The 25,173-nt window shown below is 46.8% G+C and overlaps 1 protein-coding gene across 2 annotated transcripts in view; it reads left to right on the forward strand.

The window, feature by feature from the left end:
* The window catches only part of LOC119179527 (fatty acid synthase-like), a 71,917-nt gene that overhangs the window by 41,056 nt on the left and 5,688 nt on the right, over window positions 1-25,173 (forward strand). For both annotated transcript variants that reach the window (XM_075869228.1, XM_037430620.2), the window contains exons 2-21: window positions 1,963-2,102; window positions 4,046-4,372; window positions 4,888-5,088; window positions 5,821-5,943; window positions 6,590-6,823; window positions 7,580-7,881; window positions 9,041-9,427; window positions 10,344-10,533; window positions 11,166-11,395; window positions 12,245-12,448; window positions 15,318-15,572; window positions 16,289-16,505; window positions 16,922-17,176; window positions 17,681-17,854; window positions 18,595-20,178; window positions 21,026-21,355; window positions 22,073-22,192; window positions 22,506-22,861; window positions 23,276-23,629; window positions 24,131-24,374. In XM_075869228.1, coding sequence (XP_075725343.1) covers window positions 1,970-2,102; window positions 4,046-4,372; window positions 4,888-5,088; window positions 5,821-5,943; window positions 6,590-6,823; window positions 7,580-7,881; window positions 9,041-9,427; window positions 10,344-10,533; window positions 11,166-11,395; window positions 12,245-12,448; window positions 15,318-15,572; window positions 16,289-16,505; window positions 16,922-17,176; window positions 17,681-17,854; window positions 18,595-20,178; window positions 21,026-21,355; window positions 22,073-22,192; window positions 22,506-22,861; window positions 23,276-23,629; window positions 24,131-24,374 — 6,220 coding nt within the window. In that variant the 5' untranslated portion in view covers window positions 1,963-1,969. The remainder of the gene's footprint in view (window positions 1-1,962; window positions 2,103-4,045; window positions 4,373-4,887; window positions 5,089-5,820; window positions 5,944-6,589; window positions 6,824-7,579; window positions 7,882-9,040; window positions 9,428-10,343; window positions 10,534-11,165; window positions 11,396-12,244; window positions 12,449-15,317; window positions 15,573-16,288; window positions 16,506-16,921; window positions 17,177-17,680; window positions 17,855-18,594; window positions 20,179-21,025; window positions 21,356-22,072; window positions 22,193-22,505; window positions 22,862-23,275; window positions 23,630-24,130; window positions 24,375-25,173) is intronic.

Genomic DNA, 25,173 nt, shown 5'->3' on the forward strand with positions numbered 1-25,173 from the left:
CAGTTTCGGGAGCGCTCCACTACGGTGTCCCTCGTAATTCACGTATTCGTTGTGGGACATGAAGCCTTGCTTACTATCATTAACCATCCTTATAATTATCCCTCATTTGTTTGAAAGTGTCCTAAAAACAAATAAATCTAAATAATGTTCCTCGTTGGAGGTGTAATCCGTCCAGTTGTTGCGCCTCATTTATCCGCGTCGCGGCATCGTTCAAACCAGTTTTCTTCATATTTTCAGGACCACCTCTTTCCGTTTCCTCCTTCTACGTCCAGCGTTACAAGGTCTCTCTCCTGTGTACACTGTATACATAAATACATACACAAGCGTGCGCGTAATACAGCCCAGTGGCTCGGTTGAAAATGCGCGGGAGGGCACAATTTGCGTCACGAGTGGCGACTGCGTCAGCGCCGCGGTGTTATGCGTGGCGTGTTGTTTTTGTACATTAATGAATGCCTCGCCGCGCCAGTCCCCGCCTAGCCTCTTAGCTCGCGGATGTCACAGTGTGCGGTTGTTTACGCATCTGTATGCGCGGAGCGCCGTGGAAGATATCTCGAAGAAAAATCTAGCTGCGGCTCGATCGGTTCGGCCTGCACCGATTGCGGGCGCACTGCAGGCACTGATGGCGATGCTGTGGGCTTTGAAGGTTATCTTGTGTTAGTTGCGTTTCGCGCTTTCGGTGAAAGGCTTCTTAGCGAGTTGTACAGGAATGACGTCACACACCGAGGCTGTTCACGTGGCCTATCGTGCTTTCGATGACCGGAAATTGAATGCGTTTAACGCATTCTGGTCGCGCGTCGTTGGTTACGAAGCGTCATTAGCGAGCTGTTTCGAATTAATTACGGTTGGCGTAACGCGCCTCGCGGTGAGATTTTTTTTTTTTTTTGACATCCGAGCGAGATAGCTGTCGTCTGCATACCAGCAGCAATGGTAGTTTTTCCGAGCGCGCTTGTTTTCCTTTGCCTTTTTGTCGCGATTGTTGTCTTGCTCCTGCGATGCACTATAGTCGGGGTCGGGAATCGTTTTGGCTAATATGCGTTGGCTAAATGTGTTGTAATAGCGACAGTAAATTCATTCGTCAGTTCATTGCGCAACTATATTGCTCGTATGGACGATGCCCCTGAGGAGTTTGGACGTTTAAGTGGATATCACTGGCATATCCGGGTTGGAGGGTAAACTTCCTCTCGCCCCCTAAAATTTTCAGCTTTGTGTGTCTGCGTACACTTGTATACACATGCACACGTACAAACGCAGGCATCGACATGTTTGATCAAAGAGGATGGTTGTGGTTTGGGTAGTGAACCTGAACGTTATCGATCATTGATAGTGATTTCGTCGACCGAAAGGCTAGAATATATAAAACTTGATCATATGACAGAGAGAGGTAGCAGTGTCGTCTGCTGCACGATCTACACGAAAGAAGTTCATTTGGACCCCCGCGTGATGTGTACCATCGATTCTGTTTATGTCGCGTCGATATGTGCCTTGCGTGCGCTTATACTCCGTGTTTCTGCGAGTCCGCAGCCGTCACGTCTGCATGAAAAGCACATTCGCATTTGGGGCATGCATCGTGCGCAACTTCATTATGCGCTTGTGATTTCCAGGCTGCGCCTATACACGCCACTGCTCATTGTCTTCCTATTCTTTATCGAGCGAATGTATACTGTCTGCTAGCCCTCTGCATTTCTCCGTGTCACCGTGTCGTCTGCTCCGCAGTCGATCGCTCAGCAGCAGCAGCATAGCAGACGACTCGGAGTGTGTCTCGCATGGTCGAGGACCGGCAAAGCTTGCGGAAAACTCACTGGGCGTTTAGCGTGCGTCGGAGCTGCCAAGGTCGAATGAAGCTTGACCAGCGTGTCTTTCGATCTGTTCCTTTCGCCGCCACCAAATCTGTCATATTTGTGTGTGTGCGGCATTGCTGTATACGTTACACACACGTATTTATTATTTCCTGTCTCGTTGCAGATAAACCATGACAGACGAGGATGTTGTCATCACCGGCTTCTCAGCCTACTTCCCGCAAGCAGACCACCTTGCCGAGTTCAAGGAGAAGCTGTACGCCGGTGTCGATTTAGTCACAGACGAAGAAACCAGATGGCCTCGAGGTATACGGAGCTCGAAATAGTTCGATATTTATCAATGTGCAGTGCATTCCCGTGTCTAGTCTTACGCGGTCAGATAAACCGCGATGTATCCTTTTCAAGGACAGCTACCTGGGTGCCGCCATAATTTCTTCTGGGCTAGGGCAAACATGCACGACCCCCCAAAAACGCTCTGCCGGGATTGTGACTGCAGCCTCTGTATTCCCTCGTGTAGCACAGCATGGTGGTGTTTTTTTCTCTCTCTTCGCGAAAAGGTACACCTTTTCAAAGATGGTTCCCTGGAGGTCGCCATAATCCCCTCTAGACTGTGCTACATAGGCTGGACTCTCCAAAAATGCACTGCCGAGGCTGCTACTACAGCCTTTATACTCCCGTGTGCAGCCCAGAATGGCGGCGTTTTTCATTGCGATAGCAAATATATGGACATTCTCGGCTAAATTTGGCCCCCGGCATCGGCGTCGCCGTAACTCACCGTATATGTATACGTATCTATATATATGAAAACGCTAGAAAGAAAAAAATAGCGCCCAGAATCGAACGCCGGAACTCTGAATTGTGAGTGTGAGGGGTTAGCCACTGAGCCACAAAGAAGTACCTATTTCAATGTTCAAAGGACAAGCTATTAATATCTACAGCTTAACGCTGGTGATAGACATATCGAGGGGGGGGGGACTATTGTGTGTTGAGCATTACCGGCAAGATGGCGCTATTAGCGTGCGTCGCCACATCGTCACGACGCAGCGGCGCGCGCTGCCGTCTCCCCTGCGTACTTTGCCCCGCGGAGAGGAGGCAGGGTGGACGCTCACGCGTGCGCTTGCTGACCTCGTGGTGAGGACAATCGTACCCCTTGGCTGGCCTTGGACTTTCACCGGAACGATTCTGTTGTAGTTACCGGGCGCACAAAGGTCACTGCAATCGTTGCACAGTCTCCGTTTGCGAAGAGGGCGCGCTTTTCAGACACAGCGAGATAACAAGTGATACATTCACATTCATTTCTACCTGTGAGTAGGTTTCGTGCGTCATTTATACACGAGAAACGCGGGGCACGTTTTGATCCGCTTGTCATTCTGCACGTGACCTTCCAATGTGTTGTTCCGCGTTCATTACTTCGCCTTTGCGGCAAAATTCGGACTTTTTTTTTATCTATGTGAAAAGCTGTATGCACCTTTCAAGGAGGTATGCACCTTTTAAGGCTACCTGGAAGCCACCATCATTTCTTCTGGGTTGAGGTAAATAGGCTTGACCCCCTCGCCTTCCTTCGAAGAGCACTGCTGAGGCAGCACTGTCAGAATGCATCAGCATTTGTACTGCTGTACGACAGTACAGAAAAGAGGTGCTCCGATTCTCCGTAGAAAAGGCAGATAGCCTCAAAATTAAGGTTGATATCTTATGCACATGGTCATGTCTCGGGTTTCGAAAGTTCCGTTCTGGCTGGTACAGTTGTCCAGAAGCGAGTATGGCTGTCGTCATTTCAACTGCTGGCTTGCTGGCTTGTGGCCAGCCGCGTGAGCTCGAGCCAAACATCTGAAAACCGGAACATGTTCGAGATTTCATCTTGACAGGTGACCGCAGGAATGCAAAGATAAAAAGCCTGTGCTAGGCCACATACAAATCACAGTTAAAACTGGTGTACTGCATTTAAAATGTGGAAAAGTTGTCTACAACTGATGAAATATATCTAAAAGTCATTTGCATCTGCTGAAGCATGTCTAAAAGAGGTCTACAACTGCTGAAGAATGTCTAAAAGGGGTTTTCAACTGCTGGGATATATATAGAACTTCTCTAGACCTGCTGTAATACGTCTAGACCTTGTCTATAACTGCTTAAATATGCCTAAAACTCGTCTGTAGGTGCTGAAACACATCTAGGTGTCTTTTACAAAACTTGTTCGACGCTCGTCTACCAAGTCTAAAATTCGTCTCATCTAAATCTCTTCGCCTCTTCAGGTCTTCTGGGTCTTCCGGAGCGACAGGGCAAGATCCGCGACCTGTCACACTTCGACGCCCAGTTCTTCGGCGTCCACCCGAAGCAAGCGCACGTGATGGATCCGCAGCTGCGGCTTTTTCTTGAGACGTCATACGAGGCGATTGTCGATGCCGGATACGACCCAGCCACACTGCGTGGGCGCAATATCGGTGTCTTCATCGGCTCCTCAGAGTCTGAGACGGATGAAGCGTTCAACGTGGACACAGACAAGATCGACGGATACGCGCTGGTCGGCTGCTGCAGGGCCATGTTCTCTAACCGCATCTCCTACTCGCTTGACTTCCACGGTGAGAACCGACAATCACTTGCCATCCCATCGTTTTTTTTTTGTCTGAAGCTTTGTTCTGTCACATGTGTAGCCGTGTCCAGACGAATAAAAGGTTTGATGTCAAGCTGGATTATCTAGCTGAAATGTTTCCTGCTGGAAAGACTTCCAGTTCAATAATTTAGCTATATAGTGCTATAATTTTTCCCGAAGTGGATGAAAATCCAGCTAGAACATGGCTAAAGCCCAGCTGGAAACCAAGTTCTGTCGGGATGTTCGTCCACTTTAAGCTGCACTATGGAAGCGAAGGTCTTTCAAGTTGAAATTATTTCTGGATGAATAGTTCAGCTGGAAATCGAACTTTTTTTTTGACGTGTCAAGCATGATCCATCACTTCTGTCTGCAGCATCGAGTGTATTGGCAAAGTCTCAAGTTAAACTTGTTTCATCATTTGAGGTGTTGTAACCTCACTCACACGTTTATGATGGAGAACGTGTTCGTTAATTTGTCATCTAAGCACCGTTGCATTCCTAACAGGCCCGAGCTTCACCATCGACACGGCATGTTCGTCGACGATGACGGCCCTGAACCAGGCCATGCTGGCGCTTCGTACCGGACAGTGTGATGCGGCTATTGTGGGCGGTAGCACGCTCACTCTGAAGCCCACCACGTCGCTCAACTTCTTCCGCCTGGGCATGCTTTCCCCAGATGGCATGTGCAAGGCGTTCGACTCGGATGGTGAGCGAATTGCAATTGTTTTTCAAAAATGTGCCTCTGCACATGCGATTGAGTCTGTTAATGTAAATGTAAAAGTTAATGCTAAGCTGAACTGTATTTATCTTCTAAACTGAAGAACGAGATCACTGAATAGACATACTATCACACATCAAGTATTCCTGACTTGTTGGAAAGGAGCAGTGATACCCATTTAATCAGCATGGTTTAAAAAGCTAACATTGCTTGCTAGAATCTTGATGAAGCTGCAGTATTCTGTTATTACATTCCTATGCTGACATGTAAAAAGATATAATCACCCTGCTGTGGTGGGCCTCCCATATGAGTGAAATCTTGACACTATGACATGCTCGTATATATTTAATTCTTGGACATAAGCAAGCACATTTGAAGTGACTGGAACTGTTAAACATTGATAACAAATCACTGGATATAATGAACATATGTTCGTGACAAATGAAACTAGTATAAAAGCCTGTGCAAAGGGTGCATAGATGAGTTCTTCAGAAATGAAAGAAATTTAGTGAGAGAAATAAGTGGCTGTCTGATTTATTGCACATAACATAGGCACTTCCTGCCAGAAGATTGCAGTTACCAGGGCGTCATCTGCGTAGACTTAATTTGGATCATGTTCACTTATGACGATACAAGACACTGCTCTTTCCAATTTGCTCAATCTCTTGGTGATAAGCTGACATCCCTAAACTGACTGTCCTCCCCTCTTTCGTTTTGCAGGAAAAGGGTACGTCCGGAGTGAAACTGTTGGAGTCTTTTTCCTTCAACGAGTTTCGGAGGCCCGCCGCATCTACGCAAAGATGATTCACATCAAGGCCAACGCGGACGGTTTTAAGAATGAAGGTATGTATCACCGTATCTTTTGCACAGGACTTCCGTTTGTAAAGTGGGTGTAGATATAGAGTGCTTGTGACATAGAGTTCCAGCCTGTGCATGAATATATTAGACTTCAACCACAAAATACTCAAATTACATCAGAGGTAGCACTGGTGCAGACCCTTTGGGATGCTTTCTTCAACAGGGACATGTTAGGGACATTAAATTATTGTTGCAGGAGGGGGAGAGCGAAAGGCATATTCGCTAATGATTGTTGCCGTATTTTGCACCAGCTAACAAGAGATTAGAGCTGCTGCAGTTATATGTTCACTACTAGACCATGTCGTCACAAGATTAAATCACCAGTGTCATCTCACGCATCTTTGTCACATATTTCTCACGATCCATGAATCTGTAAGCTATACTTCATATAGAAACATGTTTGTCATATGTACAGGTATAAAGACATGTTTTGTATATGTACATTCTGACCGTGTATACAAACGTGCATAGACGTAACTGTAATACGAACATATATGTCCACATTTCAGTATTTTGCATATTGTCCGTTTATACGGACATGTTCAGCATACACAGGTGCCGACCATGCATACAGACAATTGAGGACATGTCTGAGTACAAGTAATAACTGCTCTTCGACGCTTCATTTCAGGCATCACATTCCCGTCGGGCAAGGTCCAAGAGCAGCTTCTGCGGGAGGTGTACACCGAAGCTAAGATCGATCCGTGCAAAGTGGGCTATGTCGAGGCCCATGGCACCGGCACCAAGGTCGGCGACCCGCAGGAGTTGGGTGCCATCAGCAACGTTTTCTGTGGTCCCGGCCGCGAGAAGCCACTCAAGATCGGCTCTGTCAAGAGTAACATGGGCCACTCCGAGGGCGCCTCTGGTGAGTAGAAGTTGATGAGCCTTAATGATAAGTAGTAGCGACGAGCGGTACCCTTATATATAGGTTCTGTTTGCAAATTCACGGGACCAGGTCTGGTAAAAGGTAATCTTGATCAAATCAGCGTACCCTATTCAACTTCTTCAAAAAGTTTCTTTGGATACAACGTGATTCCTATGCTGCAAAGGCACCCTGAAAGTTGTCTGCAGAGACCCAGATTCTGGGACAGCCTGTAAGATGGCAGGAACACCTTTAAAATGATTACCTTCAAGACTATTTTGTTTTAAATTTTAAGGACAGAAGGAAGTCTGCTGGTTTCCCATAAAAACTGTATAAGGAGTGCGTCAGCTTTGATGAAAATCCAACGGACTTTTTTCTGTCCTAGAACCTTGAGAAAAGCCGAACAGGTCACTGTTTTTACAATGTTTGCCACCTTATAGGTTACGCTGAGCTTCTGATAGAGGCCACAACAGCAGACTTTCAAGGAGCCTTTGCAGCATGGCTACTGCGTTGTAACTGGCGCAGCACCTAAGAAAACTAGTATTTTGAAGAATATGTCCACTGGCAGGATCAACGAATTCTTTGGACCCAGTCTTAAGTCTTTACAGAGAGACCCTATACTTTGAGACTTCTGTCGGTTTTTCATGCCGGCGTTCATTAAATTGAAGCATGTACAAACATTGAATGACGACCGTAGCTTCCTGTGAAGTCTGATCAGTGTCCACTAATCGTCTTCTTCCTCTCTCTTCTGCCGTCCAGGCGTTTGCTCGATAGCCAAGGTGATCCTCGCCATGGAGACCGGCACCATTGCCGCCAACCTGCACTTCAAGGAGGCCAATCCCAACATTCCGTCGCTGCACGATGGCACCATCGAGGTCGTGCACAAGCCGTCCCCGTTCCCCGGTGGCCTGGTGGGCATCAACTCGTTTGGCTTTGGCGGCGCCAACGTTCACACCATCATGGAGGCCAACCCGGGTCCCCACGTGGACAGCCTGCCTCGCGAGAAGCCCGAGCTGCCCAGGCTGGTCCTCATGGCAGGCAGGCAGAAAGAATCTCTGGAGGTTAGCTGCGATTTTGACGATGGTTTCTCTGAGTGAGATCGAGATCCGCAAACCCCACTTTCTCGGGGTTCTGCGAGCCACTAACAAGTTTTCGCACCATTCGCATCAGCGAAGTCGCTTAGAGGGTGTACCCAAGATGCAGTCAATCTAAGGAACCTCCATTCTGTCTAAGGCCTATGTGTTGGTGCGAGGAAAGGGAGTTAAGTTTCACATCAGTGAATAAATTTTTATATACTACTAATTTTTAACTTATTCACATGAATGTAGCATGAATTGAATGAAAAACGCTTGCATAAAGGCAAGGACTGGGTTCCTTGGCACGTTATAGAGCTTAGCAGGTTTCTCTGAGGCATTGCCGAGAACTCCTGCTTTAGATATATTGTGTGCACAAGTGCAGCGTGTTTGTGGAGACGTCTCCACTAGGCTGTTGTTTCTTGTGAAATTCACCTGATGAGAGCAAAACTTCTGTAGGACTTGCTCAAGCGATTCATTCTCTTCGACGGGTTTTTTCGAGGAGCTGTTTTCGTGGCCCCCTCCATAAATGACTGCATTTTTCTAGCTCTTCTTTGGGAGCATCACTAGAGGCGCAATGGACTGTGTTGTACTTAACATGTTTGTAGAAGCAATGATAGCCAATGTAGGATGATTGTAATCAAGATTGAATTCCGACTATGATTGGTGTGACAGTACCTTTGTAGTGAAGGATGCTGGCCTGTTACAACAATCTATTTTGTGGCACAATACATTTGATTTGATGAAACAAATAATGAATATAATTTATGTGTTGGCTACATTTGTAAGGAGATCTGACTGCACTATAGGCACCATACTGAAATACTGTAATGTTAGTGTGAGAAGCGCGATCTAAATTTATGTATTGTGCGCATCTACTGCGCACAGTGACAACAGATGAATGTTGTAGCTGTGCCTTATGTTGCAATTTCATGTGCCTTATTAGCAAGTTTCAATAGTCAGTACAAGCGTAGTATCTGTAATGGTGTTGCATATGTTAAACACCACATTTTACACAAGATGCATGCATGGAACTTCTGCTTTGGTGCTTTATGCAGAATGTAGTCGTCTTGTGTGTGCCACTCCATGACAGACTTTATGTATAATGTGTCAACTCTTACAATTTATTTGTTTCTCCATTGTGCAGCGCACACTAGACCGGGTCGAAGCTGAGGGCCCTTACCCGGACTCTGCGTACGCCCTCCTTAACAAGGTCGGCCAGCCCAGTACAAACCAGTTCCCATACCGAGGCTTTGCTGTTGTCCCCGTTGACGGCTCGGGCAAGGAAGCCGTCAAGTTCGTCGATCAGGTGCCGTTCGAGAAGCGGCCCCTGTGGTTTGTCTTCACCGGCATGGGATGCCAGTGGAACGGCATGGCCCGCCAGATGATGCAGTTCGACATTTTCGCCCGCTCCATCCACAAGTCGCACGAGCTGCTCAAGCAGTTTGGCATCGACCTCATTGACCTGGTGACCAGCGACAACGCTGACAACCAGACCATGGTGTCGCCGTTCGTCTCCATTGCCGCCATTCAGGTGTGTGACACGCCTCTTGGAAGGCTACCTATTGCATTTGTGTCTAGACCCTGCCCAGGTGCAATGAGCAGCACATCTCTTAATAATCTTTTTGCAGTGTAATATTATTAAGCGATCTATTGCTGCTTAATCTATCATTGCTAAATATGACCCGTGGGTTGGTGGATCGAATCCCGGCTGTGGCGGCTGCATATTCGATGGAGGCGAAGATGCTGTAGGCCCGTGTGGTCACATTCGAGTGCACGTCAGAGAACCTCAGGTGGTCGAAATTTCTCTCGTGATCATATAGTGGTTTTGGGACATTAAACTGCACATATTAATCAATCAATATCATTTATAAATTAGTAACACACAGACAGAGGAATAAAAAGCAGGGCTAAAAGAGCAAGTGGAGGTATATGTTGTTCTTCAATGTTCTTTCCGTCAGTGTTGCATAACGCACAATTAATGTTAAACCTTCACCAATTGCACCGTTCGATCTGTTAGCAATTGCTTCCTCTAGATTCGAGGCTCTTGTGGAAGGTTATTCAGATGCATGTCACTATCAAACATCATCGCAGTAAAACCTGGACGTAAAGAACCGCTTGATAAAACGAAGTAAATGGCTATGACATCTATGCATTGTCACATTGTTGTGTGTACAGTACTCTGATGAATTTAAACAAGACATTGATTTTGTTTAATTAAGTAAATGAACAATCGCTCGTGAGAATTGCATTATTTCGCAACAAATCTGCCTGCTAAAGTTAACGTTTGCTTTTTTGTAAGTGTGAGAGTAAAAAAAAAAAAGAAGTGCATGATGGTTGAGAGATTTTGCATTCTAGGACATGATAATTTCACCAGCACCTGCACCACCTACAGATGTGTGCCCAGGTGGCTACAAAGTCTATTTTTCGTTGCACTTCATTGTTCCTAGGTGGCGCTGGTCGACATGCTTCGCGCTGTTGGTGTGCACCCGGACGGCATTGTGGGCCACTCTGTCGGAGAGATCGGGTGCGCCTACGCCGATGGTGGCTTCACTGCGGAGCAGACGGTGCTGTGCGCCTACTGGCGAGGCCGCTGTGTAGAGCTGGGAAACCTGCCTAAAGGTGCCATGGCTGCTGTTGGTGAGTGCGTCAATGTCGACAAAGCCATTCGTTTGTGCCTGAATTGTGCTGCAAATTGCAATGATGCAATTGATAGTGAGAGGCAGCAATGGGGAAATGACAATCTTAACAAAATTTGAGCATGCAGCAGAAAGCAATTCGAGTATAAGGCAGATAACACGAGTGCTGTTAATCAACCGATTGGTTCCACTTTGACGGAAAATAATAGAAGGCAAGAAAGTTTAACTTTCGGTCATGCTGATCCTGCTAATTTTCTAGAATGAATGCTCACCAGTGAACTCGGTTTTCATTTATAGTCTATTTAGTTGCTCAGTAAAAGGAAGTCTCTCAAATAGAATTGCTGCATAAATCGAACAACTGCCTTTAACATGATTAGATGTGTACTGGAATTCTGCACCTGTCTTAATCTCTTAGTAAACAGAATTTCTGCTTAACAGAACACATTTTCCTCGTGCGTTCAGGTTCTCTCCAATAAGTCTTCTTTATATTCAGGCCCTTGTTTTTCTTTTACAATTTTCAGGCACAATGTTTTGGGCTATCGTATCGCAGTATTAGATCCAAACTTTACAGACACCTGCACATGCATCTGGATCTTCACTTTCACCTTAAACGCTCTCATTTCTTTCTGCCAGGCCTGACGTGGGAGGAGGCCAGGAAGCGCTGCCCCGAAGGAGTGATCCCGGCCTGCCACAATGCCGAGGACTCCGTTACCGTGTCCGGTCCCGCCGATGCCGTGGCCAAGATGGTCGCCGAACTCAAGGCCGAGAACATCTTTGCCCGCGAGGTGAACAGCCTGGACGTGGCCTTCCACAGCCCTCAGATGCAGAGCATCGGACCCTCACTTCGGCAGGCCTTGGAAAAGGTGCGGGGTTGCTCGGTGTGGTTCTGGCATGGATTGTTCGTGTTGCTCTATTTACAAATTATTAGCTGTTGTGGCCCGAGTGCATGCGGTTTCGACCTTGTCGCAAAGGCTGTCGACAGTCCTCTGCCGTCGTGTCGACTTTCGGTTCGGCGACCTTCGGCTGCTGACCCGAAGGTCACAGGCTTGATCCAGGATCAAGCTTGCGGCGGTCGCATTTCGACGGAGGCAACACTGTACAGGCCCATGTACGGTGCAGTGTCGGTGCATGTTAAAAAACACCAGATGGTTGAAACATCTGCAGCCCTCAGCTACAGCGCATCGTGGTTTTTGATTGTAAAATATCCCAGGTATCCTTATTAATAAAGGCTGTAGGCTTGTTTAGGTGCTGGCTTTTGCGTCGGATTTCGCACGTGTCCCTAGGACTACGTGGTTCCTGAGCTCTGAATTGGTTAAACATAATTGTGTAGAATTGGGTATTCATTGCAAGACTTCATGTTTTGGTATGTTGCGTCTAAATGTCGCACCCAATTTGAGAGTGCATCACCCTTGCGCCTCAGTGAAACCAGCTTCACAGGAGGTTACGTGCGCTTTACATACATTGTCTATTCATTCCTTTTGAATGCTTCGAAATTTAGAATATAATTCAATTTCTTTGCAGAGCAAATTCCAACGTGCTGTAATATCTGTCGGAATATTCGAAGTGCTTGAATAGTAACACCTACCTACTTTTTTTAATATTGTTAAAATCGGATGCAAGTGCTCTACCGTGACTGCTTGGAAGTGCCACTCATTGGATTGCGCCAGTGAGAACCTGACGGAGCTTCTGCCTTTCCTCTTTGTGTTGTGCAGGTGGTGCCTCAGTCTAAGCTCCGCAGCGATCGCTGGGTCAGCTCGTCCATTCCCGAGAGCCGCTGGGGTGAGCCCATTGTCAAGCGCTGCTCGGCCGAGTACCACGTCAACAACCTGCTTTCGCCCGTGCTCTTCCGTGAGGCTCTTCAGCACGTGCCTAGCGATGCTATCTTGATCGAAATCGCACCACACTGTCTGCTGCAGGTGAGTCGACGCCACTACTGTGCTGCCAACGTTTGAAAGACTGTCCAGTATATTCAATGTAGTTTGTTATACGCGATAATTTGCTATATGCAAGAATTTGTTATATGCGATAATTTGTAATAGTCTAATTAAAGAGATATGGTTTAGCTAATTGTAGTTCGTTAGTTTGCTATATGCAATATTTTGTTCAATGGGAATTCATAATATGCAATAATTTGCAGTACTCTGAATAAAGCAATATAGTTTAGCTAATTGTAGTTTGTTATGTGCAATAATTTGTTATATCCAACAATTTGTTATATGCGGTAATTCACTGTACTCCAATTAAAGCAATATGGCTTGGTTATTGTAGCTTCTATGTAATGATTTGTGATATCCAACAATTTGTAACATTTGATGAATTGTAGTACTCTGATTAAAGCAATATGGTCTAGCTCACTGTAGTTTGTTAGTTTGTTATATGCAATAATTTCTTATTTCCAACATATTGGTACTATATGCGATAATTCGTGGTACTCTAACTAAAGCAGCATGGTCTAGCAAATTTTTTTGGGGGGGCTAGTTGGTTTTTCATTTTGTTGAAGAGATACTGTAGTGCAAAAATAACACGAGCACAGACAGGTTGACCAGGATAGCGCCAGTCCCATGTACCTTTATGTCTTTGTGTTCTGCTATTTTTATTCAAGAAGAATTGAAGAAGGCTGACTTGTCAGTTTGGCATGACACATATACAACTTAAAAGTTATTTTAATTCATATATATTGGTGTGTCGACTGCAAGCTCTTGCTAAATATCAGTGCAGTGAGCTACTTTTGCGCATTGAATGATGAATGAATTGTACTGCTGCGAAATTGTGATTGTAGACTATTTTATGGGTGTGTTGCCATATTGAGCTTTGCTTTTTTAGATAACAAGTAAATGAGCAGTGCTCTGTTAGGTGCACATACCGTATTTACTCACATAATAGGCGCACTTTTTTTTTCAGAAAATGTGGCTCGTAGTTAGGGGTGCGCCAATTACGCGGGGTAAAATTTTCGAAAATTTTTTCAACTCGGTTCTCGCGCTTTAAATCTGCACACTTGTCAAGTAAAAGGCGACTTTATCGTTTACCAATTAATTCAGCATAAAACAAACATACCTACGTACCTTTTAATGAACAAGCGAGAGCCGTCAAGTGCACACACACACGTAAAATTTATTTACACAAAAGTCGTAGCTGTTCCTCCTTTTCCCTATTCGGAGTCCGAGTCGGAGATCACACATTCATCCTCGCCGAGCGGGGATTCGTTTTCGGTGTCCGAATCATCCGCACCCCACAACATGTCATCCTCACTCGCATCTAGTGCGTTCGAGATACAGCCGTCTTGTCGTAGCTCCCGTATGTGCCGGACCAGTTGCTCTTCGACGTTCGGATACCTGCTGGTCTTGGCACCGCGGAAAGCCCGTCGTGTCTTCTTCGTCGCCTTAAGTTTTTCTTCTTGGTCCGTCCAGTACCGAATACTGGTTTCTCCAACGCCTAAATGCCTGCTTGCAGCCCGGTTGCCGTGCTCCAGCGCGTACTGCACTGCCTTCAGTTTAAACCCAGCCGTGTAGCTCGCGTACTTCCCCATGGTGGAACCAAAGTTCAATACACGACCACAACATACGCATACCGCTTGCAAAATGGCGTTTCTTTCTTTTTCTCTGATGGTGGTGATGGCGATCGAGTCCCCGGCGTTGTACACGTGACCTCCAAAAAGCACGGCGATTTGGGGGGTATCAGTAATTGATGGAACAGCCGGTTTTTTTTTCGCTCATGGACGCTTTTTTTTTTTTCAAGTTTTATTTCGACAAACACGTTGGTTAGGTCGTTGCACTTCGAATTTTTTTTATTTGCTCGTCGATTTGCCTTCTTTTTTTCTTCATGGTACGGGGACCGCGTTCCAACTGTACCGCTGGGGGGTAGAATCGTTTCTGATCACGGCCAAGTTCGGGGTGCGCCTATTATGCGCGGAATTAAAAAAAATCGAATTTTCCGCGACCAAACTAGGGGTGCGCCTATTATGCGAGTAAATACGGTATACTCGTGAAAACATTGGCTTGATGCATTCGCCGTTGCATGACATTGTTAATTTTATGTCTTGACGTGCAAATATAGGATGCTATCTTACCGGCCCACGCCTTATAAGTAAAGTCTATAGGATCTTTCTACACTATGAAAAATGAAGAAGATTGCTACTAATTCTACTGATTTTTTTTTTTCATTAAACTTGTAGTTTTTTTTTTCTGGGTAAATGATTGACGTGATTTCAATTCAGCGGGATTCTTTTGTTTCAGTGAGTGCATGAAAAGATAGTCTAATAATGGCGTCACCGCATGGCAATACTATGAAAGATGGCAATGAGGTGAAGGACGAGGCACAAATGACACAACTTGGACGCAAGTGTGGTACGCAAGTGTGGCCATGTAGTGTCAAAAAACACACCTATGAGTATGTAGTCACCGTAGGTTCCACGTCGAACCAATTTTTGTCGACAATGTCTACAGTCATCATTGGTGACATGGTACAAAATCTCCTCATGAATACAGCACTCTTCAATAAACAGAAATTGGTGAAACTGAACTGCTGCTTAAATGGAACGAGGGGTTTTGACAAGACTGGTTTCACTCGTGCATTCCGCACCCTTGGTCATCTCTCAGTAAATGGAACTCCTGTGAAACGGAATATTTTTTGCTGGTCCCTTCAGGTTTTGTTTAATGAGGGTGTACTGTTCACTTGTTGACCGGAGGGAAAGGGCGAGCATCGGTCTATGATGGTGGCGCCTGCTTGTCGAAAGTGAGGTCGTCCACAGGAAAGCGTCCCTAAATGCCCGCTCTTTCAACCCCGCAGGCCATTCTCCGGCGAGCGGTTGGCTCCGCCACCTGCCTGGGCCTCATGAAGCGCAACGACGACAACCCCAAGTTCTTCCTCAACACTCTGGGCAAGCTGCATGCCCTGGGAGTCCAGCTCGACCTGACGCCACTGTACCCGCCCGTGCCGTTCCCGGTGCCTCGCGGCACGCCCAGCATCGGCCACCTGGTCAGCTGGGACCACTCGCAGCAGTGGACGGTGGTCACCTGGAACGACTTCAGCACCTCGGCGCAGGTGAGAGGCGCTCGCGGTTGTTGGTGAATCTGGTGGCAGATGCGCCTGCGAAGGATTACTTCGTACATGCATGCAACTCTTACACACTCAAACCTAATTATATTGAAGCAGCATACAGAATGAATATAACTTTGCTACACCTGAGAATGTGCTATATAATCCATTATATCTGTGTCCTTTATACCCAGCTGAGAGTCTAAACGCCGAGATAAAACTGCTTTGGGGAAAGGGGGGCACCTCTGAAAGAGAGTGAGAGATAAGATAGATTAGGCATGCCAAGAGATGTGGCTAAAGAAAGGTGTAGTGTCGCTGCATTATATTGAAACGGAGCAGAAGGAGATTTACTTCCCTAATTTTCAGACAATCTCTAACTTGGAGTGCGTCCCTCACTCGACTGAGGTGAGCGAAGTGCCACTGCTTATCCAAAAATGACACTGCACTTCTTGTGAACTGCGACTAATGAGGAATTTCATGATGGAAAAATGAGGCATGCAAACATAAATGCACTAGAAAAGTCTGGTCAGCACAAACTGCAATTAGCAACTCGTTTTCGGTGTTTGTGTGGTCCTCACTTCTCTCTTGTGTTCGACAATGCCACTGACTTCCTTGAGTTGACGTGCAGTGTTGAGTGGAAGGATGGTCTAGAATACGGAAGTGCGAATTCATATTGCAACGCATTGTGTACTCACTTGTTTGAATCAACGCTTCTGCCACAGGTTTCCGAGGAGATCGTCGAGGTCGACCTCGAGGCCAACGAGGGCGACGCCTACCTGGCCGGTCACCAGTTGGACGGCCGCGTCCTGTTCCCCGCCACCGGCTACATGGTGCTGGCCTGGAAGTCTCTGACCAAGCGCTCTGGCAAGCCATACCACCAGGTGCCCGTTGTGTTTGAGGACGTGATCCTTCACCGGGCCACCATACTTCCCAAGAACGGTGAGTCAATAGTCGAGGCATCCCAAACAACACGGTCCGCATAATCTGCGTCATAGTGTGCGGTAGATGATGAGAACACATAGGAAACGGAAATGAGAATGTGCCTGTTCTCTCAAGCTTTGACAGTGGAAAAAAAAAAGGGCTGTTCAGTTGTTTCAACTTTTTGCAATCTCTCATAATCATATCGCGGTTTTGGGATGTAAAATAACGACAAATATGGTACAGTGAAGCCTTGTTGCTACAAAATTGTGCGTGCCATGAATATAGATTTGTTGAGTTCGAAAATTTGTTACAACCGTATATTTTTCATGCTGCAATAGTTGCAGGACTGTTGTTAAATTATTTATTTTTTGTAGCCTATAATTTGTTATACCCGCATTTTTTGGTTTGACTGTTTTTTATTCTGTTTACGTTAGGCTCCGTTAAGTTCTTGGTCAACATTATGCGCGCCTCGGGCGAGTTTGAGGTGTGTGAGGCCGGCATGGTGGCCGCGAGTGGCCGCATCCGCATGGCCGAGGAGGGCGAGAAGCTCTTGGAGAAGGAGCCGCCCGGCACGCCGGCCGAGACCGTGGCCTACGAGCTCGAGGCCGAGGACATCTACAAGGAGCTCAGGCTGCGGGGCTACGAGTACACCGGAGCCTTTCAAGGAATCATCAAGGCCGACCTCACTAGTGAGTCTATTGGCCTGCGCTTCTGTAGCTTTCAAATAGTGCGCTGTGTCTCGGATGACATTGGATTTTTGTGACCTTGCGCTTGTCCCTTCACCTTTTCTCGTAAATGTGCTCCCCCCCCCCCCCCCTCTACTTTTCTGTGCAACATTTTTTTTTTTTTCAACTATAATTTATGTTTGCTCGGAATGGACTTAACAAGTCGCTTATGTATTTTGAGCTTGAGAGAATTATTTTTATACAATAAGAGAACATAACTCACCTTTGTATATATATACCTTTAATTACACACGAATTATGAATAATGATGAATAAATCCATAAAACGACATATCACAAGCTTCTAAATGTATCAGGAGAATATTGGATGTCTTTGAGCGGATTTGTGCGAGTTTGGCATGTGTATAATTTGTGATAATTCACACCTGTAGGAGAATTGCTTTGTGTGAAACAATATGGTTCTGCTTCTTGTTTTTATGCAACACTTTCCGAATGATGACTATCGCAGAGCCATACGGCAAGCTAAAGTGGGAGGACAACTGGGTGACCTTCATCGACACCATGCTGCAGTTCAGCATCCTGGGCAACCCTGTGCGAACCCTGAACCTGCCCGTCAGGATCCAGTCGTGCCGCGTTGACCCCGGCGTTCAGGCCAAGGTTGCCGAGAAGGCCGGAGATGCCGGTGAGTAGCGCGCTGCACCAGTGATTAACTTCTCGGTGTTTGTAAGACCACCCGCAACATAAAATTGTAGTATAGTAAAGCGTCACAACAGCCAGGCTGTATCTGATTTGAAAATTTATTCATTAACTTGCCAATTTGTTATGAACGTATGCACAACTGCATATGATAATGATAATCGTAGTCATTAAATCGACTGCACTGAACATGCTACAATATGGCCTGCTGTGCATGGAGAGCTAGTTAGTAAGTGGGCAGTTATTGTAGTGTAGTAAAGCCTCGTCCAACTTCCAGTTCTTGTATTAGCTGTGTTTCATTTTTTTTTCTATCTTGAGTATCGCTAAAACCCATTTGTCTAGTTGATTTGCATCTATGAAGTTGGAGTAAGCATGGCAGACAATAACGTCTCGGTTTTATTTTACGTTCTTGTCTGTCATGCTTACAGTTTTTAAGTGTCTGTCTGTCTTCTGTCATTTTTTGGAGGAGCCTTAGAATGAAGAATATACAAGATATGGCCTGAAGTGTATTTATGGAACCCAGCATTTTTTACTTCGCGCCTAGTGCCATATATCAACTGCATTCCCCAACACTTTCTTAGTCGGGAAATAGTTGGGATGGGATGTTAACATGTGCAACATAAGTGTTACTGTAATAGCAGCCCAAAATGACATTGGTATACATACTTTGGAGGTCCTTGCTTGCACGCATTCTTTCGTTTCTCATTTTCGAACATTATCTTACAGGCATCGACATAGTCTTCGACCGCTACCTCAACACGTGTCGCGCTGGCGGTGTCGCCCTGCGTGGCCTGAAGGCAAGCATCGCCCCAAGACGCACCACCCAACAGTCGCCCTTCCTCGAGGAGTACCAGTTCGTGCCGTACACGGATGACAACACCGCTCGCAATGAGCGCGAGTCTTGCATCCGCGAGTACGTTGAGGTATGCTGCGGCGTCGCCCGGCGTGTCCTCGAGTCCTGTGGCAAGAACAAGGCACAGATCTCTGACGTCATGAACGGTTTCCGCGAAGCTCCCGAGCAGGTTCTTAACCGGTACCTGGAGAACCCCGGCGACAACCACGGCCTCCTCAAGGTGCTGGCTGCCATCCAGAAGCAGGCCAACGGTTCGGCCGCATCTCTGGTTGCTACCGTACAGTCAGCTCTGGCTGCCCACAAAGAGGACCTGGAGCGCGACTTCCTCAACACGGTGCTTTTCGAAGAGGACCCGTTGCGGTACCTCTTGGACGTCGTCGTCGAGAACACAAGCACCAAGAAGATTCGTGTCCTCGAACTAGCCGGTGACGGCAGCACGGTGCTGGCGCCATGGGTGACAGAACTGCTCAGAATCTCCCACATCCTGCTCAAAACCGACTACACCGTGGCTCACCCGGCTCCCGACACAATCCTAGCTGAGCAGCTTCCAGAAGGAACGAAGACAGTTGTGTGGGACCCCACCTCGGCCGCCAAGAATGGGCTTCCAGAAGCGGACCTCATAGTCTTGCGTGGCGTTTCCGGCACATCCGTTAAGAGTCCAGAATCTCTGGCCGAGGAACTGTTCTCACAGTGCAAGGACAACGGCTTTGTCCTGCTGGCCCACCGCACTGCCCTCACTCCGGCCGAGATGTTCCTGTCAACCGTTGGAAAGGTCCCACTCCGGGTCCATGCCAGCAACGTCATGGAGGCTGCGTTCCGTGCCCATGGATTCCACGTGGTCGGCCTCAAGTCCAACAACGTGTCCACGCTGCTCCTGCTGCGAAAGATGGCACCTGTCGATGCTGCCAAGCAGGAGGTGATCAAGGTGAAGAACATGGGCTACGATTGGGTCGAGCCTCTCAAGACCAAGGCTGTTGAGTTTGAGAGCAAACCTGCTGGAGAGAACCTCTGGCTGCTCGCTGAGGATGCAGGTGTCAGTGGAGTCGTAGGATTAACTAACTGCCTTCGACAGGAAACCGGGAGCCACGTCAGGTGCATCTTCAACGCGAGCGTCAAGGGATCGAACAAGGTTGCTGACTTCAGCCCGAGCAATCCGGCGTACAAGGAGATACTGGAGAAGGACCTGGTCATGAACGTCTACCGCGACGGACAGTGGGGTTCGTACAGGCACGTGGTGACACAATCCAACGGAGCCCCGAAGACTGTCACGCCGTACGCATTCCTGAATGTGCAGACCCGAGGCGACCTGTCCAGTCTGCAGTGGTACGAATCACCGCTGCGATACGCATCACCATCCAGCACCGCGAGCGGCGTTCTGTGCAGCGTGTACTATGCTCCACTGAACTTCCGAGACATCATGCTGGCTACCGGAAAGCTTCCGCCAGATGCCTTGCCTGGTAAGTGCTGTTGACCGATCTCGTTTTCCTTGTTGTAGCTTGTGACTGCTCATTGCCCACAGTCTTTCTTCCAGCAGCAATATTTTCTAATTTTGGAAACAATTGCTGTTGCGCAGACATGTTGCGTTGCAGTAGTTTGGAGGTCTTGAAAAGGTGAAGGCGTTGACACACACGATCAGCAGGCATGACTGCTTCACTAGGCTTAGATGATAAATAAGTTTAGGTCATTATAGGGAGCTTAGTGTAATTTAGACAGATATAGTTCAAATGGTGAATGGATGCAGCTTGTTGCCAATTAACTTGCACAAAATAAAGTAAAAGGTAAAAATGGCTGATTTGTAATAACCTACATAGAAGAAACAAGCATTATTTGCCCTCAGATGCGTGGTTGTCAGTCTCTTGTGTTCGTACATTTCTTGACCCTTAATAATGCGACATGTCGCGTGCTTAATAAACCCACATTTTCTTTATTTACCGTTGCTGGTATCTGAGGTGTCATAGACACATATATAATTTTTTTTTATTTCATGTAGCATATATGTAAGATTCTGGGCAATATAAGAGAGAACCCTGGAAATTATTTTAGAAGTCGTAGGGCTGAATTGATAAGCACAAAAGCTTTCATGACACTAAATGCTCAAGTGGAAAGCTACTGTTAGTGATTCACTGAGTCGCATGAATATGGATAAGCTATAAGTAATCACTGACTAAACATAAAGTTAGTGTTGCCTTTTATATTGCCCCTTACTGTGCACATACATTACAAACTTTTCCTCTCACCTGTAAGTAAAAAGCAGACTAACTAACTTGTCAGCACACTAATTAACTTGTTGGCTTACTCAAACAGGCAACCTGGCTACCTCCGACTGCGTCCTCGGCCTGGAGTTCTCCGGCCGCGACCCCAAGGGTCGCAGGGTCATGGGAGCAGTGTCTTCTGAGGGCATGGCAACGGCGCTGGCCGCCGATCCGGGCTTCCTGTGGGAGGTACCAGAGTCGTGGAGCCTCGAGGAGGCCTCCACGGTTCCGGTGGCCTACTCGACTGCCTACTACGCCCTCGTGGTCCGAGGCAACATGAGGCCCGGGGAGTCCCTGCTGGTTCACTCCGGCAGCGGAGGTGTCGGACAGGCCGCCATCTCGATCGCCCTTTCCATGGGCTGCACAGTCTTCACCACTTGTGGTAAGTGTTTGGGGCGGAGAAACTGTGACTAGTTTCTTTTCAACTTATGAGCTTGTGTCTCAAAGGACACACAGCTACTTTTTTATTTAATTACGTTACTCTTCGGGTGCAGGATGGCATTACAGGAAGGGAGAGTGTATTATTGGCAAAAACTCAGTAAAAAAAAAAAACTAACACCAAAGTGCGGTTAAACTCTTCTCAGGTGGAAAAAACAGTTAAGTATAGGAGGCACCATTGCGCCTCGATCAAATTATGGGTTGATCTGAAAATGATGGCCTGACACCCAGCTTTTAAGGGACTGCTTCGTGGTGTGTGTCTTTTTTAAAAGATATCCAAAAACAAAAGTTTTGCATATTCAAAGAAACTTCAAATATTAGTATTGGAGAGTATTGCTGCTGCTCCTCATAGTTCTTTCATACCGAAGGTCTAACCCCCTTGCTCAGAGTACAGTCAATGGGCAAGCAGTTCCTTGTAGGGACGGCTAGATTATGGTTAATGCATGTCTCTTCTTCAGACTTTCCATCATTACAAACTATTTGTGCAAGAACTTGATCTAATTGAAGGACGTTTAATACTGTGTACTCGTTGACAAGAATTCGATTCTGCTGTCATTTGGTTTTTGTGTGCCACTGCAATATGGGTATGTGACAGACAATAGGTAGTAGTGTAACTGATACATTTGTTGAACTTACATTCTCTCTTCATCTTATTTCTCAGGTTCCAAGGAGAAGCGAGAGTTTCTCAAGCGCCGCTTCCCGCAGCTCGAGGACCGCCACTTCGCAAACTCGCGCGATCTCTCGTTCGAGGAGCACATTTTGATCGAGACAAAGGGAAGAGGTGAGTGCTTGTCCATTGCAGGGGCTAAATAAGGTCAATGCTGTCTTCATTTTGTCAGGTGTATACTGCGTAAATAAACAAACTCTTGTCAGTATAATTCAGGGGTCTAAGCAGAAGTTTTTTTATATCAATCATTGGTAATATTAAGCTAAATTATCACGCTAGCCTCGCCACTAAGGTGTTTTGAGGTTGAGCTTGAAGATGCAGGTACAATTCCTGGCTGCATTTAGGTGGTAGTGCAACGCTTGTACTTAAGGTTAGATGCAAGCAACTTCAGGCGGTGAAAATTAATCTATCCTTGCTCTTGTTTCAGGCGTCGACCTTGTGCTCAACTCTCTGGCCGAGGAGAAGCTGCAGGCCAGTGTCCGGTGTCTGGCCACCCACGGCCGGTTCCTCGAGATCGGCAAGTTCGATCTCTCCAAGAACTCCCCGCTCGGCATGTCCGTGTTCCTCAAGAACGTCACCTTCCACGGCATTCTGCTGGATGCTCTGTTCGGCGACGACCCCTTTGTGGCGGCCGACAAGCGCCGTGTGGCCGAGCTCGTTCGTGAGGGCATTGCCTCGGGCGCAGTGCGGCCCCTGGACGCCATCAAGTTCACGAGAGACCAGGCAGAAGAGGCGTTCCGGTTCATGGCATCTGGAAAGCACATGGGCAAAGTGGTGCTGGAGGTGCGTTTGACATTGTTTATGTTTTTTGTTCTTTCCTTGTTCAAGACAGTGCATGTCGTCGAGGACTTAATCTTGCGCTCATCCAATTATCATACAATAACGTGGGAACTTTTTATGTATTTTTGCCAGTGATGACAGGTAGAAAAAGAAAAGTGCAGTCGAGCTCTTTTCTTTCTAATAATGCCGTGGTTAGGTGGACTTCTTTAATGAACGGTATAAAAAGTGTCTGTTTGTACCCTGTAGTCACATAAACTGGGTTACACTGTAATAACATTTACTGTATAATCCATCCTATTTGCTAGTGGGCCCTACAATGTCCCTACTCTGGGCTTACAGCAACAGTGGTTGAAAATGTGTTCTTTTATATTCTTAACACACGCATGGAAGCTAACTCTCATTGTTTGAAACTAACAGGTCAGGCCGGAGGAGACGCCACGCAAGACGATACCCGCCACACCGATCACCGTAGAGGCCGTCGCGCGCACCTGTTTCTACGAGCACAAGTCGTACGTGATCGCGGGCGGCCTCGGTGGTTTCGGTCTGGAGCTCGCCGACTGGATGGTGCACCGCGGATGCCGCAAGCTGGTGCTTAGCGCCCGATCTGGCATCCGGACGGGATACCAGAAGCTGTGCCTCCACCGGTGGCAGCAGGTCGGCTGTAAGGTGGCAGTGAGCAAGGCCGACGCCTCGACTGAGAAGGGAGCCCGACAGATCCTTGAAGATGCCGTTAAGCTGGGACCTGTCGGCGGCATCTTCAACTTGGCAGTGGTTAGTGGTGACAACTTGCATCTTTTATCTGTGAACGACACTGTTGAAGAACTGAATTGTGAACTTATACCTTCTGTATCACTGACCAAAAGTCTAAATAGAAGCTGTGCGTGTCAGTACTAATTAGTGTCTGTTAAAGTCTATTAGTTTGAGCGAGTTTCACTTAGCCTATTACTGTCAATTAGTGAAATGCAGCGTAGCAAACTGATGGCTAAGACTATGTTTCCAATATATTTCCATGCGTTATAGATAAATTTATGTTTAGTTTGGTCGGCCTACTTCATTTAGAAAATGGTGTGTCAGGGCAAGTACTTACGGAAGCATCATAGGAGTTTGCACTTGCGAGTCTTAAATTTTAAGAGTGAGCTGTTATGAATCTCATCGAATGGCTCATATATGCTGTGCATCTGGTGTCGTTGCCTCCCTCTTTGTCAGTCTTAGTTTGTGCTCGAAGTTTCTCATGATGTACCAACCGCCTTGTCTTTTGGTCTTGCTGTGCAGGTTCTTCGGGACGCACTGCTCGAGAACCAGACGGCCGAGGCCTATGAGACCGTGTGCAAGCCCAAGGTCGACGGGACGCTGCGCCTCGACGAACTGTCACGGAAGATGTGCCCGGAGCTGGACCACTTCGTTGTCTTTTCCTCCGTGTCCTGTGGGCGGGGCAACGCCGGGCAGACCAACTACGGCTACGCCAACTCGGTCATGGAGCGGATCTGCGAGCGAAGAGTTGCGGACGGCCTGCCTGGTGAGCTGGCATGTAGACTTACATAGATTGGCATACATATTGGCTGCTGTGTTTGGCAGCGCTGCATTCTTTCTGTGGGGGGGGGGGGGCAGAAGTGTCAGGTTGTTGCTTTATGACCGCTATGCAAGCGAAGTGTAAAAGTAGGATAGAAATTTCAGGCACTGCAATTTCAGGCACGACAGATCATTGTGTAACCCTTATAAGCTGATGTGCATCCTTTCTGCAATATGATTGTGATGTCGCAAGTGTTTATGGAAGCCTACAAGCCTGCTATTCAAATTCACTGGTGCATATCTGCGTGTTTCGTTTCTCATCGTATGTTAAACATTACAGGAAAAGAAGCTTGCACTGCAGTTGACTAAAAAATGCTTTATCCTAAACGGGGGCTCGGGAGTAGACCAGCATAGACCAAAAAACTGAGCAAGGACACCTCAATAGAAGCTGGTGGCGAGACTGAATAAGTTTAGAATTTCAAACAGAAATTTGACAGGAACACTGCTGAGAATCTCTTCTTGATACTTTCAGCAGCTTCAGTGATGTACTGGAATTCCACACTGATGGCTTATAAATATTACTGTGTGGTCGTGCAAACATAGTAGTAAGGTACTTAATAAGCATCAAAACGTGTAACGTTTCTCTATAAAACAAACCTAATCGATTTCAAAAGCAACGATACCTTAAAATGCAGTCACATGAATATAAGGATTATGTACAAACAAATGATTGGATATACTAATGATAAAGTAAAAACAATTGTCTTGACAATCGTACAGTGCCTGTGGTGTGCATTTGCATTCCC

The sequence above is a fragment of the Rhipicephalus microplus genome, chromosome 7, assembly GCF_043290135.1.
Source record: "Rhipicephalus microplus isolate Deutch F79 chromosome 7, USDA_Rmic, whole genome shotgun sequence".
NCBI classification, from domain to species: Eukaryota; Metazoa; Arthropoda; class Arachnida; order Ixodida; family Ixodidae; genus Rhipicephalus; species Rhipicephalus microplus.